General features: G+C 42.9%; 1 protein-coding gene and 2 pseudogenes across 1 annotated transcript; all 3 read right to left on the bottom strand.

Moving 5' to 3' along the window:
• Positions 1-2,116: 2,116 nt before the first annotated feature.
• On the bottom strand, positions 2,117-6,634 carry LOC122745911 (annotated as a pseudogene).
• A 5,979-nt stretch (positions 6,635-12,613) lies between these two features.
• On the bottom strand, positions 12,614-16,525 carry LOC122745905 (secreted Ly-6/uPAR domain-containing protein 2-like). The gene is made up of 3 exons (XM_043991353.1): positions 16,474-16,525; positions 15,277-15,384; positions 12,614-12,816 (listed from the first exon to the last, which is right to left on the bottom strand). Exons 1-3 carry the CDS (start codon positions 16,523-16,525, stop codon positions 12,614-12,616), a joined length of 363 nt encoding a protein of 120 aa, XP_043847288.1.
• Positions 16,526-17,143: 618 nt separating this feature from the next.
• LOC122745894 lies at positions 17,144-17,804 on the bottom strand (annotated as a pseudogene).
• Positions 17,805-18,612: the final 808 nt, after the last annotated feature.

Raw genomic sequence — 18,612 nt, 5'->3', positions numbered from 1 at the left:
AGGGCCGATGCTTTATCCACTGCACCACCTAGCTGCCCAAATACTTTTATTTTTTTTTAAAAATGGCTGAAGCAGTCATTTTATGGAGGTCCCTGAAGTACCCCTCTAGGTCTGTCTCTCCTGATCTCAGGTTTATAATCCATAAAGGCCTCATCTCTAAAATGGAGGTGTTGGACTAACTCATAGGAACATGGATTTGGGGCCTAGAAAAGACCTTTGGAATCATTGAGTAAATCCAACTCATTTTACATAACTGAGACTCAAGTCAGGTGATTTGTCCTGAGTCACAGAAAAATAAATATCTCATAAGAGTCCAGGATAAAGATGGTCCAACTGAAAAACACCCATACAATGAATCAGAGGGAGAGCCAGGATTTCTGGCTGGAGAACCCAGGTCTTCTGATTGCTGGTGTCTGTCCTATCACAGCATGATTCAGTGGAAAGAACACTGGATTTAGAATCAAGATAACTGGATTCAGGGGCCTAAGGAACATTGGTCCACATTTGGGAGAAATCCCCAGTCTAGGACATTGGGGAGAAGGCTATTCTCTAAGGAAGGCAGTCTAGAACCTCCATCTAAAGAAGAGAACCAGAACAGCCATCTCTTCATTTCTCATCAAGTTACAGTCCAGACTTCTCTACAAATCCCATGGAGGAAATCCTTTCACCCCATAAGATCACCACAGCCCTGGAATTTACAGCTGGAAAATACTTTCATTAATTCAGCCCCTCCCTCTCATTAGAGGGCATAGCCCAGAAACTCCATTTAAGGAAGGAGCCTAGAGCATTCATCTCTTCATTTCCCTTCAGGCTACATTCCTCTAGATTCCTGCATCATGCTCCAAGAATCTTTTCAACTTGGAACATCATGGAGCCTTGGAACTTGGAGCTTGGAACTCCTCTATTCTCAGTCCCCTCTGCCTTTGGAGTCCCTCCCTCTGATTGGAGGGAGCCAAGTGGACAGCTCCTCCCAGAATCTCCACTTAAGAAGGACTCATGGCCCAGCCACCTCTTCATTTCTCCCCAGGCTGAAATTCCAGCTTACCTCAAACAACCAGGACCCACCACCTTACATCAAAAAGTACACAAGGGTGCACACACACACACACACACACACACACACACACACACACACACACACCCCCCTGATCTCTGCTTTCTTTCATATATTGTCTTCCCTCATTAGAATGAAAACTCCTTCAGGCAGGGACTGATTTGTTTTCTCAGTATCCCCAGTGTTTAGCACAGTGTTTACCTAATAAATACTAAGTCTCTGGCTGAGTTACTCTTCTACAGGCAAAAGTCTCCATCTCTGCCAGCTGATCTCCCTAAGGTCAGATCTGCAGTCTTCCTACCATCCTGATCTCCCTCCTCCTCAGGATGAACTCCAGCCTGAAAATATTCTTCTTCAAACATGGTGGCCAGAAATACAACACAGCAGAGGTCATCTGGCCACAGCAGAAGCCACCAAGAGTAGTCCAGTGTCATTCACACAACAGCACAACTCTTATGCTTTTAAAAAGATTTTCTTGAAAAAATTAATTTGGGTTTTTTTTTAATCTTGCCTGGATTTCCCCCTGGATTCCTTTTCCTCCTCCCTTCCCTATTGTAACCTGATAACAAAGCCATCCCTGATAACAAAGAAGTTTTTTAAAGAAAGAAAGAGGAAGAAGAAAAGAAAATTCAGTAAAAACTGAAAATGATTCTATGTCTCTTAATGCAGCCTAAAATTATAGTCATGTTTTTGGCCCCCATGCTGCACTAACTCATTGTGTAAACTTGGATGAGTCACTCTACCTCTGTGGACCTCAGTTTCCTTTTCTGACAAATAAGGGTGCTCCCTTTCTGCTCATAGTCTATGTTCCAAGATACCTTCCTGTGCTAATATTTCTAGGGTCTAGAGTCTTCTCCTGCTCTGAAAAATCATTGATTGAAATACATTCAAGTTGGAGACAGGATCTCCACCTCTGCTTCTCACTACCTGTGTGATTTTGGACAAGTTCATAGCCTCAGTTTCCTCTGATGTTAAATGAGAGGCACCATGTCATAGTGGGTAGAAATGGCTTCAACATCCATCGCCAATGGATGAGCATGGGGGATCACCAGGAAGAAAGTTTCAAAAGCCATAAGGTCTTTCTTGTTCTCCCCTTCTCCATCTATAATAATCATGACAACAATCTGTATTACAGCATTTGTAACATCTGTTCTCTTCTCAGGATTTACTTCACACACTCTCTGTCTTAATCTTTCATGTCTTCTTGATCAGGAACCATAAGATTTGGACTCTGTTCTATATCCAGTAAAGAGCTAATAAGGCCTTTGCAATGATCATCAGCAAATACTTTGGATTGTTTAACCAAGGGAAAAGCAGTTACCAATGTCTCACCACCGCTCCCATAATCAAGAGGATCAGACACAACAGCTCTGGAGATCACCCTGTTCTTATACTCAATTTCTTCAAACTCTGCTTCACTTGATGGCCTTCTTGCAGATTGCATTTCTCCTCCAGGAGGCCTAGTGTCTCCCCTATTATATTAGGGAGTTCAGTCATTTGGGTCTCTGGGTGGTAGTCCCTGGCTCTCTGATATTAGCATGTCTAGTTTGGGAAAGAGATGAAGCTGGGTTCACTTGTTTAGCTGGTTGGGGGCAACTAACGTTGGTCCAGGAAGAGATAGAGGGGAGGAAGTGTAAGGGGTGCCCCCATAGGGCCAGGTGGGCAAGGTGTAAAAGGGCCTAGAGGCAGAAGTGGTCTCTGCTATGGAGATGGAGGACCAGGAACAGGAGTGTAGCCTGGCATTGGAGGTGGAAAACCAGGAAAAAGGGACCAATTGGAGTCTGCCCAAAAGGCTTTCCTGGTATTAGAACTGGTAGTGGATATGACTGGCTCAATTAGGACACCCAGCTAGTGATGGGTGTAGAACTTGCACAGGAGGTGTAGGGGCTGGTCGCCCAGGAGCTCATGGAGAACCTAAGGGTGGACGTGATAACGTTCATCCAACAGGGAAAGGTGGGGAATAGTCATCCTGGTCCAAATGGTCCAGAAAATCTGTCCTTACCTGGAACAGTCCCTACAAAACCATCCCATCCTCTACCACCTTCTAAAAATGCTACATCTGAACTGCCTCCTGAAGGACCAGGAGTCAGACAGTTGTCCTAAATAGTTTTCCTTGACTTCATTTCCAGTTGACTCAAGGACTGCTTATTAAAAAGACTCAGAACAGGATTCCAACCATGTAGTTCTCTCTCTCTCTCTTTTTTTTTTGCGGGGCAATGGGGGTTAAGTGACTTGCCCAGGGTCACACAGCTAGTAAGTGTCAAGTGTCTGAGGCCGGATTTGAACTCAGGTACTCCTGAATCCAGGGCCGGTGCTTTATCCACTGCGCCACCTAGCTGCCCCCATGTAGTTCTCTCTTAAGCAACAGATCCATTCATTTTTTTGAGGATGTTTCAGAGACAATGCCAACAAGGGCAAGCTCCTTTAACTGACCATTAAGACAGTCTTCAAAAAACTCAGTCTCCAAAATATCATTTACTCCCATTTACTGCCTCTGTTAAATCTTCATCAGTTGTGCACCATGTAAGATTTCCAATGCACCATGCAATTCTCTTTCCATTGTATGTATAGACAATATTAGCGGCTGATCCTTTAATCAAGTCATCACCAACAGATGATGGAAGAGCATCCATGTAATCAGGGTCCTTAGGCCCTCTCCATTATGTGCAGATGGAGAGATGACACTGATCGTTTTATTAATAGAGTAACTACCAAACAACAAAAGACCTTAAGCTTTTACCAACCACGTTTTCTTTCTTGATATAACCAGAAAAATTCTCTGGAGGAGAGAGTGAGGCTGAAAACTTTGTGCAGCTCTGACCCACTCATATCCACTTCAAACCCAAGTCAAGACATCACCTTCTTGAAGTCATAGGTGTTTTTCAAGAGCTTAGGGCAGACAACAACAATATCATCAGATTTGCATGAAGTCTCTACAGAGAAAGAAGGACTTCCTGAGCAAGTGTAGTGAATTAAACTGTGTGACACATATTTCATAAACATGGGCTTCACTACAATTATGGTGGGTTAGTTGAAGTTTACTCCTCCCAAGGATTTTATATTTCTGGGAAGGAGTGAAGTAGGTTCTGAGTATATTTTGTGTTAATTGTCTTTACTATGTTATAAGAGAGTGGTAGTCACTAGTCTCTGGGGATGGATTCTGCCAATTTGTGCAGAAATTGGGGACTACTACCATTCCTCTTCTTCTTCTCTTTCTTCTCCTTCTTCTTCTTCTTCTTCTTCTTCTTCTTCTTCTTCTTCTTCTTCTTCTTCTAGGACTACTAGTACTACTACTACTTTTATTCCTGGTCCTACTCTTGGTCCTACTCTTACTCCTACTACTACCCCTTCTCCTACATCAACCACTTCTTTTTCTTTTATTTCTTTTATTTCTAAAAACGTATTATCAGTATGATAAATGGAAGCATGGTGTATTATGTGATACAGGGAACCTGTCAAATAGTAGGTACTTAATAAATTTTTATTGACTGATTCATATGGATAGGATACTGGACTTGGAGTCAAGAAGACTTGGATTTAAATCCTACCTCAGACACATTAGCTGTGGGATCATAGACAAAATACTTAGCATTTATCCACCTCTGTTTCTTCAGCTGTAAAATGAGGGTGTGGAACCAAATGGCCTCTAATGTCCCTTCCCTCTCTAAAATCTGGGAACTTTCTTTTTTTTGGAACCTCTATAAAGTTCAAATGAGATCAATGATTATTGGCTTTATATTTTAATATTTATCCAAGAAAGGCAAAGAATTCATTCAAATTTCTCCCTCTTTTAAGGAAAAATCAAAAATTTCAACTAGTCAGGAATGAAGGGTACAGTTAATGGTCACGTAATAGCATAAAACTACCTGATACATTTGGATATTACAAATGTTCACTTTAGCCTCATTAGCACCATGATCTAGTCTTGAGTTAACCAGCCACAGGTTCAGAATAAACACAAGAAACATAACTTTGGCTAACAGAGATGTAAAAACAGTTATATGAAAATCTTAACAATTTATCAATATGAAGAGGACTTTGGGGGCATCTGTAGGAAATATTGTGGTCAGCTCTTCGTCCCGAAATAGCTTTCTTTAGTGTATAGTAAATCTTGGTGACTGTTACCCTCTTTCTAAATGGCATTTGGGGACAGGAGGTTTTCAAAACAAAATATGAGCCAAGATAATTGCCAAAATACTCATGAGGAGCAAGAGTAGTAGCTAATTTTTCTCCTGGGCAACATTCTCTTTGCTCAGCTAAATCCTAACCATCCTGTCATAACGAAAGTAGCCTTAGAGATTCTTTTGTGTGTATTTCTCACTGCTCCCCACCCCCTTCTTGAGCAGTTTTTCCAAACAGGAAAACTGAGGTCTATAGTGGGTAATTGACTCAAGGCCACATGGCCAATCCATTGCATAGCTATCCCTCCTGGGAAAGTCCCATCTCAGAGTTTGTTTTGCCACCTGTAAAAAGAGGATAATAATACTTTTACGACTTACCTCAGTGTCACTGTGAAGACAATAACTGTGCAAGACTCTAAGGGTTATAGAAAGGAAACTTCAACCCTCATGGATCACTTCCTCTGACTAGAATACACTTACTATTTGGCACTTGCTCGTTTGGTAATTAGAGAATGTCTGTTGACATGCTCTGCTAATTACCTCTCATATTGTTATGCCTCATATCAACTAAACTTTAAGCTTCTCCAGTTGGAGAGCAAGGTCTTGTCCTTTTTCTATTAGGCCCTAAGAATATTACATGAAACTGGCATTCAATGAGCATTTAGTACTTGGGACATAGTGGAATAGATGATGGATTAGTTCCAGGAAGACATCCCTTATACTCTTGGGATGATTTCAAGGCTTATTGTCCTTACTTGAAGTCAAGAGCCACCTACTACAGAAAGCCCATTCTAATGCTCCAACCAGTTTCTAGGAATCAACAAGGACATTAGGTACAAGATAACCACCAATCTCCCCTCCAACTCACCAGTATCTTAGGACAGGGAGAAGAAAATGTCTGTAATGTCACTGGGCCAGAGAACTCCTCCACTCTCAACTGAGAGCCTTAGGGAGTTCCCAAGAACACTGAGGGAGGCATGTCTAGGGCCACACAACAAGGATGTGTGAGAGGCAGAATGGGAAGCCAGGTCTTCTGCCTTCAAGGCCATCTCTTCATCTAGCCCTTGGTAAACCTTACAACCCAATGTAAATCTGATTGCTACTCTTGTTCTCTAAGACCTCTCCCAACTCTGACATTTTGTGATCTCTCATAGAAGGGCTGTTCATAGCACCCCCAGGAAGCAGAATTACAAGGATGTTGCTATAACAACACATTTGCTTTTCACAAAGAACATAAAAAAGTAACACTGGCCATCTTGGAAGGGGGACAGGTAGCTCTTCCCTCAAGTCTATTAGCTTGTCATCCATGCATCAAAGTTGCCCCTTGGTCTTCTTAAGAAAGAACTGATCTTGGTGGGGGCTCTTTCCAGACTTGCTGACTCTGTTTTCCCTTCATTGTAGTACCTTCTTGGCTTTTCCTCTCAAATTTGTCTTGATGATGGTCATACACATGCCACATGAATGTAAAATTCCCAGACCTTCTGGCATTGCAAAAGAAGGACAAGCTGTTGAGGGCCTCTGAAGAGGACAGGGACAAGCACCCAGATCTATAAAGACAAAGAGAGCATAGAGCCCTGATGTTCTTTTTATCTTGGTTGTGTCCCTTCTTTCATGAATTTAGTGGAATGAGGTTACAGATGGTTATCACATTGTGAACTTTAAAAGGTCAGGTGAACAAGCCACCAGGAGGTCCACAAATGGAGTCCAGGTTGATTCTAAGTTGGCTGGAGTCCAAACAACAACAACAACAACAACTAGCCCCTCTATTTCCACTGGATCTTCTGCTGAGTTGCTGATCTCATGTAGCGCAATGTCTCCCCAGCTGACTCCAAGGGATGGGGAGTGGGTCCTGCTCTCCCTAAGGCTGAGCCCAACCTACTACAGACCAGTTGATGACAGGGCCCCAGATGCCCCAGCCCACAGGCAGGTGATGAGGAAACCATTGAAGTCCAGTGTCAGTGCACTGTGACAGATATCTATCTAACAACAGGAGGCTGGGGAAAAGGCCATATTCTTCTTGAGCAGGTAGACAACTGAAAGCACAAGACTTGGTAACCCAAGTCCTCTCACCAGGAAGAGCTAAAAACATAAGGAAGAATGAAGGTCTGGCACCATGTATGGATAGAAACCTTGACTCCATGCCTTTGCAGAAGACATACCATACTATACCTCAGTAGAGAACATAATGCTGTATGGAAAAGATAACACAATGAACTTGAGACCACAAAACATGTTAGTGAGACACTGTCATTCTGTAGGTGAGGGGCTAGAGCTCCTTCACAGCATCAATGGTAGACATTAAAAAGGGCTGAGGTTGGAGCAACTAGGTGGACCAGTGGATAAAGCACTGGCCATGGATTCAGGAGGACCTGAGTTCAAATCTGACCTCAGACACTTCACACTTGCCAGCTCTGTGACCCTCATTGCCCAAGACAAAAAAAGGGCTGAGGTAGTCATTTTATGGAGGACCCTGAAGTACCCCTCTAGGTCTGTCTCTCCTGATCTCAGGCTTATAATCCATAAAGGCCTCATCTCTAAAATGGAGGCATTGGACTAACTCATAGAAACATGGATTTGGGGCCCAGAAAAGACCTTTGGAATCATTGAGTAAATCCAACTCATTTTACATAAATGAGGCCCAAGTCAAGTGATTTGTCCTGAGTCACAGAAACATAAATATCTCATAAGATGCCAGGATAAAGATGGTCCAGCTGAAAAACACCCATACAATGAATCATAGGAAGAGCCTGGATTTATGGCTGGAGAACCCAGGTCTTCTGATTGCTGGTGTCTGTCCTATCACAGCATGATGCAGTGGAAAGAACACTGGATTTAGAATCAAGATAACTGGATTCAGCGCCTAAGGAACACTGGTCCACGTTGGGGGAAATCCCCAGTCTAGGACATTGGGGAGAAGGCTATTCTCTAAGGAGGGCAGTCTAGAACCTCCATCTAAGGAAGAGAACAAGGACAGCCATCTCTTCATTTCTCATCAAGTTACAGTCCAGACTTCTCTACAACTCCCATGGGGGGGGGGCGGGAGAGAGATCCTTTCACCCTAGAAGATCACCACAGAAGATCACTGGAATTTACAGCTGGAAAATACTTTCATTAATTCAGCCCCTCCCTCTCATTAGAGGGCATAGCCCAGAAACTCCATTTAAGGAAGGAGCCTAGAGCATTCATCTCTTCATTTCCCTTCAGGCTACATTCCTCTAGATTCCTGCATCATGCTCCAAGAATCTTTTCAACTTGGAACATCATGGAGCCTTGGAACTTGGAGCTTGGAACTCCTCTATTCTCAGTCCCCTCTGCCTTTGGAGTCCCTCCCTCTGATTGGAGGGAGCCAAGTGGACAGCTCCTCCCAGAATCTCCACTTAAGAAGGACTCATGGCCCAGCCACCTCTTCATTTCTCCCCAGGCTGAAATTCCAGCTTACCTCAAACAACCAGGACCCACCACCTTACATCAAAAAGTACACAAGGGTGCACACACACACACACACACACACACACACACCCCTGATCTCTGCTTTCTTTCATATATTGTCTTCCCTCATTAGAATGAAAACTCCTTCAGGCAGGGACTGATTTGTTTTCTCAGTATCCCCAGTGTTTAGCACAGTGTTTACCTAATAAATACTAAGTCTCTGGCTGAGTTACTCTTCTACAGGCAAAAGTCTCCATCTCTGCCAGCTGATCTCCCTAAGGTCAGATCTGCAGTCTTCCTACCATCCTGATCTCCCTCCTCCTCAGGATGAACTCCAGCCTGAAAATATTCTTCTTCAAACATGGTGGCCAGAAATACAACACAGCAGAGGTCATCTGGCCACAGCAGAAGCCACCAAGAGTAGTCCAGTGTCATTCACACAACAGCACAACTCTTATGCTTTTAAAAAGATTTTCTTGAAAAAATTAATTTGGGTTTTTTTTTAATCTTGCCTGGATTTCCCCCTGGATTCCTTTTCCTCCTCCCTTCCCTATTGTAACCTGATAACAAAGCCATCCCTGATAACAAAGAAGTTTTTTAAAGAAAGAAAGAGGAAGAAGAAAAGAAAATTCAGTAAAAACTGAAAATGATTCTATGTCTCTTAATGCAGCCTAAAATTATAGTCATGTTTTTGGCCCCCATGCTGCACTAACTCATTGTGTAAACTTGGATGAGTCACTCTACCTCTGTGGACCTCAGTTTCCTTTTCTGACAAATAAGGGTGCTCCCTTTCTGCTCATAGTCTATGTTCCAAGATACCTTCCTGTGCTAATATTTCTAGGGTCTAGAGTCTTCTCCTGCTCTGAAAAATCATTGATTGAAATACATTCAAGTTGGAGACAGGATCTCCACCTCTGCTTCTCACTACCTGTGTGATTTTGGACAAGTTCATAGCCTCAGTTTCCTCTGATGTTAAATGAGAGGCACCATGTCATAGTGGGTAGAAATGGCTTCAACATCCATCGCCAATAGACTGGCTATATGACCATGAGCAGTTGGACCTCTCTAAGACTATAAGTTTCAGAGGTGCCCATCTGCATTGATAAAGGGACTTTTTACACCAGGAACTTCCTAGATTTTTTTTTTTTTTGCCGGGCAATGAGGGTTGACTGACTTGCCCAGGGTCACACAACTAGTAAATGTCAAGTGTCTGAGGCTGGATCTGAACTCAGGTCCTCCTAAATCCAGAGACGGTGCTTTATCCACTGCCCCACCTAGCTGCTGCCCAGAAGGATACTAGATTAATGAAATCAAAGAATCATTTTTTAAAATACCAGGGACTAGGGGCAGCTAGGTGGCGCAGTGGATAGAGTACCGGCCCTGGATTCAGGAGGACCTGAGTTCAAATCCAGCCTCAGACACTTAACACTTACTAGCTGTGTGACCCTGGGCAAGTCACTTAACCCCAATTGCCTCACTTAAAAAAAAAAAAAGAAAAAAAAGGGGGGGGGGAAGAAATGTCTCATTACCGGGGCAGCTGGATGGCACAGTGGATAGAGCGCCGGCCCTGGAGTCAGGAGTACCTGAGTTCAAATCCGGCCTCAGACACTTAACACTTACTGGCTGTGTGACCCTGGGCAAGTCACTTAACCCCAATTGCCTAACCAAAAATAAATAAATAAATAAAATGAAATAAAATAAAATACCAGGGACTAAAGGATGTCTAAGGCTACATCCAGCTCTCACTTGATTATCCTATGTTCCCATGTTCCATTCTGTGCCTATTTATCTTCTCTCCCTTCCAACTTTGTTGGAACAGAGTTAGACCCTCCTGTGTGCTGCAAAGACTAGAGATTAAATTACCAAAGAGGAATTCAGATGAAATCTGGATCCAGAGGCCATAGGTACCTCCATAGATCAAATCTCAAGGAGTCTTAGGAACTCTTTTCCTCATTGGTTACTCCCTCCCATGATCCAACAACTTAAGAGTCTAGATCTTAGGGCTGACTCTAGTAAGAAGTTATTTAATCAGGATAAATATAAACTCTCATGCTTGGGTTTGAAGAATCAATATCAGAAGTTCAAAACTGGAGAGGTACAAAGGGATAACACTTTTAAATTTTATTTCTTTATTTTTACATTCTTTTCTTTTTTAATTATGACTTCCAAATTCTGACCCTTTTCTCTCTACTCCCATACACACTGAGAAGGCAAATAAAATGATATCAATTCACCAAATGTGAGAATTCATAAAAATTGTATTTCCATATTGGCCATATCACAAAGAAAAATAAATAAACACATCAATAAATACATAAATAAATAAAAACAGGAAATTATACTTCGATTTGTGTTCAGAGTTCATCACTTCACATGCTGGAAGTAGATAGCATTTCATGAGTAATTTGGAATTTTCCCAGATGATTGTATTGATCATGGTTATCATCATTCCAACATTGCTGTTATTATGCACAGTGACTTCCCAGTTCTTCTCACTTCACTTTGCAACAGTGAACAGAGATCTTGCCATGGTGGTTTGGTTTCCTTTTGTTTCTGTAGCCACACCCCCACATCATTTCTTATAGCACAGCAGCACTCCATCACGATACAGCTTTTTCATTCATTCCCCAATTCATGAGCATCCCTTCAGTTTCCAAATCTTTGCCAACACAAAAAGAACTATTATACTTTTGTTCCTTTTTCTCAAATCTCTTTTGAGTACAGACATAGTGGTGATATTGATGGGTATGCACAGTGTTATAACCTTTTGGGCACAGTTTAAAGTTGTTCCCCTTAAACCAGTTCATAATTCCAACAGTTTATTAGTGTACCTATATTCCTCAACCCCTCCAGCATTTGGCACATCTAATAGGTATGAGGTGGTACCAGAGATGTTTTTTCATTTGTATTTTCCTAATCAATAGGGATTTAGAACATGTTTTACATGATTGTAAAGAACTTTGATTTCCTTTTTAAAAAAAACCCGCCCGTGCATATTCTTTGATCATTTATCCACTGGGGGATGGATCTTATTTTTATAAATTTGACTCTATTCCTTATATATTTGAGAAACAAGACCATTATCAGAGAAACCTTCTATAAGAAAAAATTTATATTACTTCTTTGTGCATCCTACATTTTAGCAAAATGCAGTTTCCCTGATTCTCTCTTTTAATTAGGTTCATTTTTGCTTTTGGTTTGAGATCACAATTAATTCTTCTGCTTCTTTTACTTAGGCTGAAGTATAATTGATTCTGCTCTAGTACTTCACTTGAATAAGACAACATTTTTTTGAAGAAAAGATCTGGAGGTTGTAACAAAATTTAAGCTGGACAAGGGTCATAGGTGTGATGTGCCTTCCAGACAAAGTTGTAACATAGACTGAATCCAGAGAAGCATGGTTGCTAGGAATGAAGAGGTAGACATGTGAGAGGCCCTGCTGAGGGCCTTTGGGGAGGTAAAGGTACTCCAAAGAAGCCTCACGAAGACCAGAACAAAGAGCCTTGAGGTTGTTTCTGTCTCTTTTGTGTCCATTCTTTCCTACTTTTAGGGGAAGGAGGTGAGAGATGACTATCACAATGTGAGGTTTGTGAGAATGGGCAGAAGAAGCCAACAGGAGGCCCAGGAGTGAAGTCCATGCTGAGTTTTCCAATCAGCCACTACAGCAGGGAGGACTGAGGAATAACACCACTCAGCAGTAGCTTGAACCCATCCAGCAGCATGAACTTGGTAGAACCAATGGTGTAGAGGAAGTGTGTTGAATTTGAGGTTGCTATCCTCAAGGATTAAGGTGCTATGAAGAGAAGGGTGTCCCCAAGTATGAGAGAAAAATGTATGTACTTCTGTGCTTGCTATATCTTTGAAATAAATGCCCTTTGTCAAAAAGAAAATTTTAAAGCTCTCTGAAGGTCTTTTGCTGGGTTTCTGCTCTGCTGAAGCTCAGTGTCTCCTCAACTTACCCAAAGGGGTAAAGAGTGGGTCATGTTTTTTCAAGGCTGACACCAACCTGCTACAGACCAGGTGAAAACAGGGCCCTAGACACTCCAGTCCACAGACAGGTGATGAGAAGGACCCCACTGAGGCCAATGGTCAGTGCACTGTTACAGAGATCTGTCCTACAGCAGGTGGCTGGGGAAGAACCATATTCTTCTAGAGCAGGTGGACAGCTGTAAGCACAAGACTTGGTCACCCAAGTCTTCTCACCTGGAGGAGCTGAAAACATAAGGGACAGTGAGATTCTTGGAACACATGGGATTGGAACCCGTGACTCCATCCACCCTCCAAAGATAAGCCATAGAATCTACGCCCCTGAGGGGAACACAATGCAATGAACTTGGGGCCACAAGGCATGGGGTAGTGAAGCACCATCATTCTGGAGCTCAGGTTAGGGCTTAGGCTGGGGTGAGAGGCCAAAAGAAGAAGAAGCAAAGTCAGCTGGAGGGACTAGACCCCCATCACAGCATTAAGGGGAGATATTCAGAGGTTTGGAGGGGTAAAGGAATCAGTTTTAGAGGCCCCTGAAGTACCCATCTAAAACTGTCTCACCTGATCTCAGGCCTATAATCAATGAAGGCCTCATCTATAAAATACAGGGAAAAAGTGGGTTTGCTCATAAGATCCTAGATTTGGAACCTAGAAGGGACCTTTGAGATCAGTGAGTCCAACCCCTCATTTTACAAATAGAGAAACTGAGGCTCAAGTCAAGGGATTTGCCCAGAGTCACAGAGACAGTAAATGCCTGATGAGAGGCCAGGATGAAGATGAAGAAACTGAGAGACACCTACACAATTAATGAGCAAAAGAACCAGGATTTATGGCTAGAGGACCCAGGTCTTCTAATTCTATCACAGCACAACATTGTGAAAAGAAATGGAATTTATCCAGAAAACTGGGTTCAGTTCTCAGCCTTGCCCTTTAATACCCATGTGACCATGAATATGTCCTTTCATCTGCCTAGACCTTGGCTTCAGGTAGAATGAACAGACTGAACTAGATGATTGCTAATGTGCCTCCTAGGACTTAACCTATAGTGCTAGAATCCCAGGGGGCAGCTAGGTGGCGCAGTGGATAAAGCCCTGGCCCTGGATTCAGGAGGACCTGAGTTCAAATCCGGTCTCAGACACTTGACACTTACTACCTGTGTGACCCTGGGCAAGTCACTTAACCCCCACTGCCCTGCAAAAAAAAAAAAAAAAAAAGGAATCCCTCTAGCCATGCTCCCTCTTATCATCACCAAGGTATCTGAGAATTTAGTTGATTTTCAGGGTTCCTCAAGGACTTAACTCCAAGAGATGAGCCTTGAGTAGGATAATTTCAGTTCCCACAAGAGAGACTGGGAGAAGGGGGAGGGGAGGAAGTAGTTCAAGCCAGGGACCTCCCAGTCCACCAAGCCTATCACCATGTGAACACAGACCAACTTCACTAAGAAGGAAGCCAAAGTTGAATACTAGCACAAATCCTTGTCAAGTGGTCTTAGGTGGTATATTAGAGCTGGAAGAGACCTTAGAGGTCACTGAGGCCAACCCCCTTATTTTACACAGGAGAAAACAGAGATCGAGCAATGTTGAAACTTGCCCAGGGTCACACAATTAGTAAGTGTGTGAGGCAGGATTTGAACTCAAATCCAATGTGGCCACTTGGCTGCCTCCAGTTCCTACAACTTTACTTATTGTTGGATAAGTCTCTCCAAGCTTGAACTTCCTCCTCTTGAAATTTGGAATATCAGGAGCTCACATTGAAGATTTACACATTGTTTTCCTGAGAACAAGCCCATGAAGAAAAGGATTCAAATATCCCTATGCCCATTTTACAGAAAAGAAAACTGAGACTCGGGAAGGAAGGACTTGTCCAAGGTCACACAACTGCAGGTGTATGACCTAGAACTCAAAACCACATCTCCAAAAATCCTGATGTGTTTTTTTACTGCTGGAATACAATGCCTCCTATCAAAAAACCCAAGGCTGTCAAAATTCTACATCATCTAGTCCAAACATGCTTCACCTGGGGCCTGTCAACTTATTTTGTAAATATATTTTTTATTACAAAATTTCAAAGTCATTGGCTTCCTTTGTGATCCTGTGTATGGCAGCATTTGCAATTAAAAACACTATTCCAAGAGGGATTGTACTGTTCATTGATTTGACCTGGCTGCCAAAGACATCCATGACACACAAAATGCTCCTTCGGAATCCCTGATCTAATGCAAACATCTCAGGGCAAAAAAAACAAAGATGAAGGAGAGAAAGGGACTTATTCAAGGGCAGATAGACATTAGGCCACCTCTTATATTCACCCCTACCCTGCCCCTACCCTGGGCAATGGGGAAGACCACAGAGGACTTTTGTAAACCTTAAGGGATGGCCTAAGAGGAAGAACCACCTGGGGTTGGAGTCCAGAAATGGAGTTCAAATTCTGCCTTTGACTCTCACTAGTTCAGTGCCTATGGCCTAGTCACATTTCCTCTTTGAGACTCATTCTTCATCTGTAAAATGGGCATAGTCATGCTGCCTACCCTACACTGGCATTATAAGTAAAGTATTTTTAAACCTGAATAATCTCTAAAAATATAAACTTTTGTTGTGTTTTTAATGAGTAGTCTTTATGAATAATTATAAATCAAACTTTCCCTCTCCCTCCTGCCCCTTTGGGATGCATCCCCAGATAGATACTCACTATCCCAGGTGTTTAGGCAGTATCTTGTTTGGTTGTTACACTCTGTAGGCTTCAGGCAGTCGCCAATCCCCACACACTCATGACACTTCAAGGCCAGGACCATGGAGACTACCATGGGAGACAGACATATGAGTCAGTTACTGACAGTTCTTGGTAGAACAACCCAGTGCAGAAAGAACAGGTTCCAGATTAGCTCAAATGCTAGGCTTAGAGTCTAGGTTCAAATTGGGCCTCTCCTGCTTAGTAGCTAGTTCATTTCATCTCTCAGAGATCCAGTTTCCCAGTCTGTACAAAGGGGGATCACTAATACCTGAAACACCTCCCAAGGTTGTTGCTTGGCTCTCAACATGTAAGAACTGTAAAGTACTATATGAGTGTGGGTTCTTACCTCGTAGGTGCTAACAGCTTCTTCTCAGGGAGTAAAACAAGGGAATATTTGTAAAGGATTTTGAAAACCTTACAATGCTTTAAAAAATTAGCTATCCTTAATCTTAGTTTATATCTTGGTCCCACCAGAGCTTAGCTCAGTGCCTTGAATATAATAGAAGTTTAATAAATACTTGAGGAATTCAACTAATAAACTAGATTTAAATCTAAATTACAATATATTCAAAATAATTCAAAAAATTTAATGAAAAATTGATTTAGAAATTTGATAGAATTGAGTAGAAGGCTAATCATGGAGTCAGGAAAGAGCCAGGTCAAATGATTCCCATGAAACAGACTGGCTCTGGGAGCATGGACAAGGCATTGACCCTCTGTCCATACCCCCACGTAGCTCTCTGAGACCCTCAGTCCTGGGCAAGGTGCCCTCTGGGACTTTCCACATCAGAACGTCCCCCAGGATAATGTAATGCTAGATACACATCAGGAAAAAGAGTTTCTTCCAATTCTGACATTCCATGACAGAGCCTTCATTTTCAGTAGCACCTCAGTAAAGGGAATCTGAAAATCCTGGCACCATCTCTTGTGAGGGAGGCCATTTGCAAACTGTCAAGTGCTCACTATTGAAACAGGAGCTATTAATTTGGTGAACACTCAAGGAAACCACCTCCATGTTTAGGGCAGGGGCCAAGAGACCTTCGTGCCAATCCTGGCCTTCCTTCCCACTGGCTGAATGGCACAACTGCTTTCTGATGGGAACTCACCTCTCTCTCCAAGATATGCACCATTCCCCCCACTTCCCACATCTCTTACCTTGGCCCAACAGCAGCAGTGGAAGCAAGAACTGGCAGGCTCCAGCTTTCATCTTGATCACTGACTAACCTGGAGAGTGAGTGGAGGCTACCTAGCCATGGGCTGCTTTTATACTCTATGGCCTGAGCTAGTCATCCTCTTCTGTCCCCTGAAGAAGCCTCCAGGTGAGGCTGACTCACAAGGCCACCTGGCAATACTCTTCCGACTTCCTTAGTAACTCTCCATCTCTGATTCTCTCCTTAGGTGTGGTGAGGCCAGAGGTCAGGGAAGTCACCCAGCTGAGAGTGACAGGCTCATCCACTCTCTTTTTTTTGTGTGTGTGGGGGTGGGGGGGCAATGGGGGTTAAGTGACTTGCCCAGGGTCACACAGCTAGTAAGTGTCAAGTGTCTGAGGCCAGATTTGAACTCAGGTACTCCTGAATCCAAGGCTGGTGCTCTATCCACTGCGCCACCTAGCTGCCCCCCATCCACTCTCAAATTGGGAAAATTCCTACACTAAACAATGAGTTACAACACTACATATATTGTAATCAAAGTGCTTCCATTATCAGACATTATCATAGGAATAGTTGACAAGAACAAAGTACTCAAAAACTTGTGTTTACTTGCCTTTTTCTTCCAATTCCTTGAACATTATAATGACCAAATGAGGATCACCAGGAAGAAAGTTTCAAAAGCCATAAGGTCTTTCTTGTTCTCCCCTTCTCCATTTATAATAATCATGACAACAATCTGTATTACAGCATTTGTGACACCTGTTCTTTTCTCAGGAAGTACTTCACACACTCTCTGTCTTAATCTTTCATGTCTTCTTGATCAGGAACCATAAGATTTGGACTCTGTTCTATTTCCAGTAAAGAGCTAATAAGGCCTTTGCAATGATCATCAGCAAATACTTTGGATTGTTTAACCAAGGAAATAGCAGTTATCAGTGTCTCACCGCCACTCCCAAAATCACCACGTCAGACACAGCTCTGGAGATCACCATGTTTCTATTCACAGTTTCTTCAAACTCTGCTTCACTTGATGGACTTCTTGTAGATTGCATTTCTCCTCCAGGAGGCCCAGTGTCACCCCTATTATATTGGGGAGTTCAGCCATATGGGTCTCTGGGTGGTAGAGTCTGGCTGTCTGATCTTAGCATGTCCAGGTTGGGGGGAGATGAAGCTGGGTTCACTTGTATAGAGGGTGGGGGGCACCTAACATTGGTCCAGGAAGAGATAGAGGGAAGGAAGTGGTCCCATAGGGCCAGGTGGACAAGGCGTAAAAGGGCCTAGAGGCAGAAGTGGTCCCTGCTATGGAGGTGGAAAACCAGGAAGAAGGGGACCCATTGGAGGTTTCCCAAAAGTCTTTCCTGGTAGAGGAACTCAGCTAGTGATGGAGGTAGAACTTTATCAGGCGGTAGAGGGACTGCTGGGCCAGGAGGTCATGGAGAACCTAAGGGTGAACGTGATAATGTTCATCCAAATGGGAAAAGTGGGGAGTATCTTTGATGGTCCAAGTGGTCCAGAATATGTGTCCTCACGTGGAACAGTCCCTAGAAAACAACCCCATCCTCTACCACCTTCTAAAAGTGTTACATGTGTCGCGAAAATTTCGAAGTCTGCTGAAGAAAATAACAGCAAAGTCTCCAAGCTGAATAAAATAGGTTTATTGAGAGAGGGCCTATCTCACAATAAAGCCAGTCAGTCAGGGGTAGGACATGAAAGACCCTGAGCAGTGTCACTCAGCTGCTTTTATACCCCAACATGGCTGTAAAGTATTTATACCATAGTATTTTCAATTTTTAATTTAATTTTTTTTGGTGAGGCAATTGGGGTTAAGTAACTTGCCCAGGGTCACACAGCTAGTGAGTGTTAAGTGCCTGAAGCCAAATTTGAACTTAGGTCCTCCTGAATCCAGGGCCAGTGCTCTATCCACTGCACCACCTAGCTGCCCCCTATCATACTATTTTTAGGCCCATAAAACATGGACACAGGTTGATCATCCAGACTTCTTCTCAATTTGTCATCCATATCCATATACATGAAGGACCGTAGGTTGATCAGCCAAACTTCCTATTAGCCACTTGCTTGCTATTAGCCACTTTAGCCACTGGATGATCACTAAAGTTGCCAACTGGAATTGCTGAACACCTAA

The sequence above is a fragment of the Dromiciops gliroides genome, chromosome 1, assembly GCF_019393635.1.
Source record: "Dromiciops gliroides isolate mDroGli1 chromosome 1, mDroGli1.pri, whole genome shotgun sequence".
In the NCBI taxonomy this organism is placed as follows: Eukaryota; Metazoa; Chordata; class Mammalia; order Microbiotheria; family Microbiotheriidae; genus Dromiciops; species Dromiciops gliroides.
Note: the sequence above shows the minus strand (reverse complement) of the source record. Positions and strands in the feature narration are given on the sequence as shown.

Bases quoted from the DNA above. Each gene is read 5' to 3' on its own strand.
- LOC122745905 (XM_043991353.1), bottom strand. From the start codon at position 16,525: ATGAAAGCTGGAGCCTGCCAGTTCTTGCTTCCACTGCTGCTGTTGGGC. The intron at 15,385-16,473 runs GTAAGAGATGTG...CTCCCATGGTAG, and splicing joins ACTGCTGCTGTTGGGCCAAG to TCTCCATGGTCCTGGCCTTG. The intron at 12,817-15,276 runs GTGAGTATCTAT...TTATGTTTTCAG, and splicing joins CTGCCTAAACACCTGGGATA to CTCCTCCAGGTGAGAAGACT.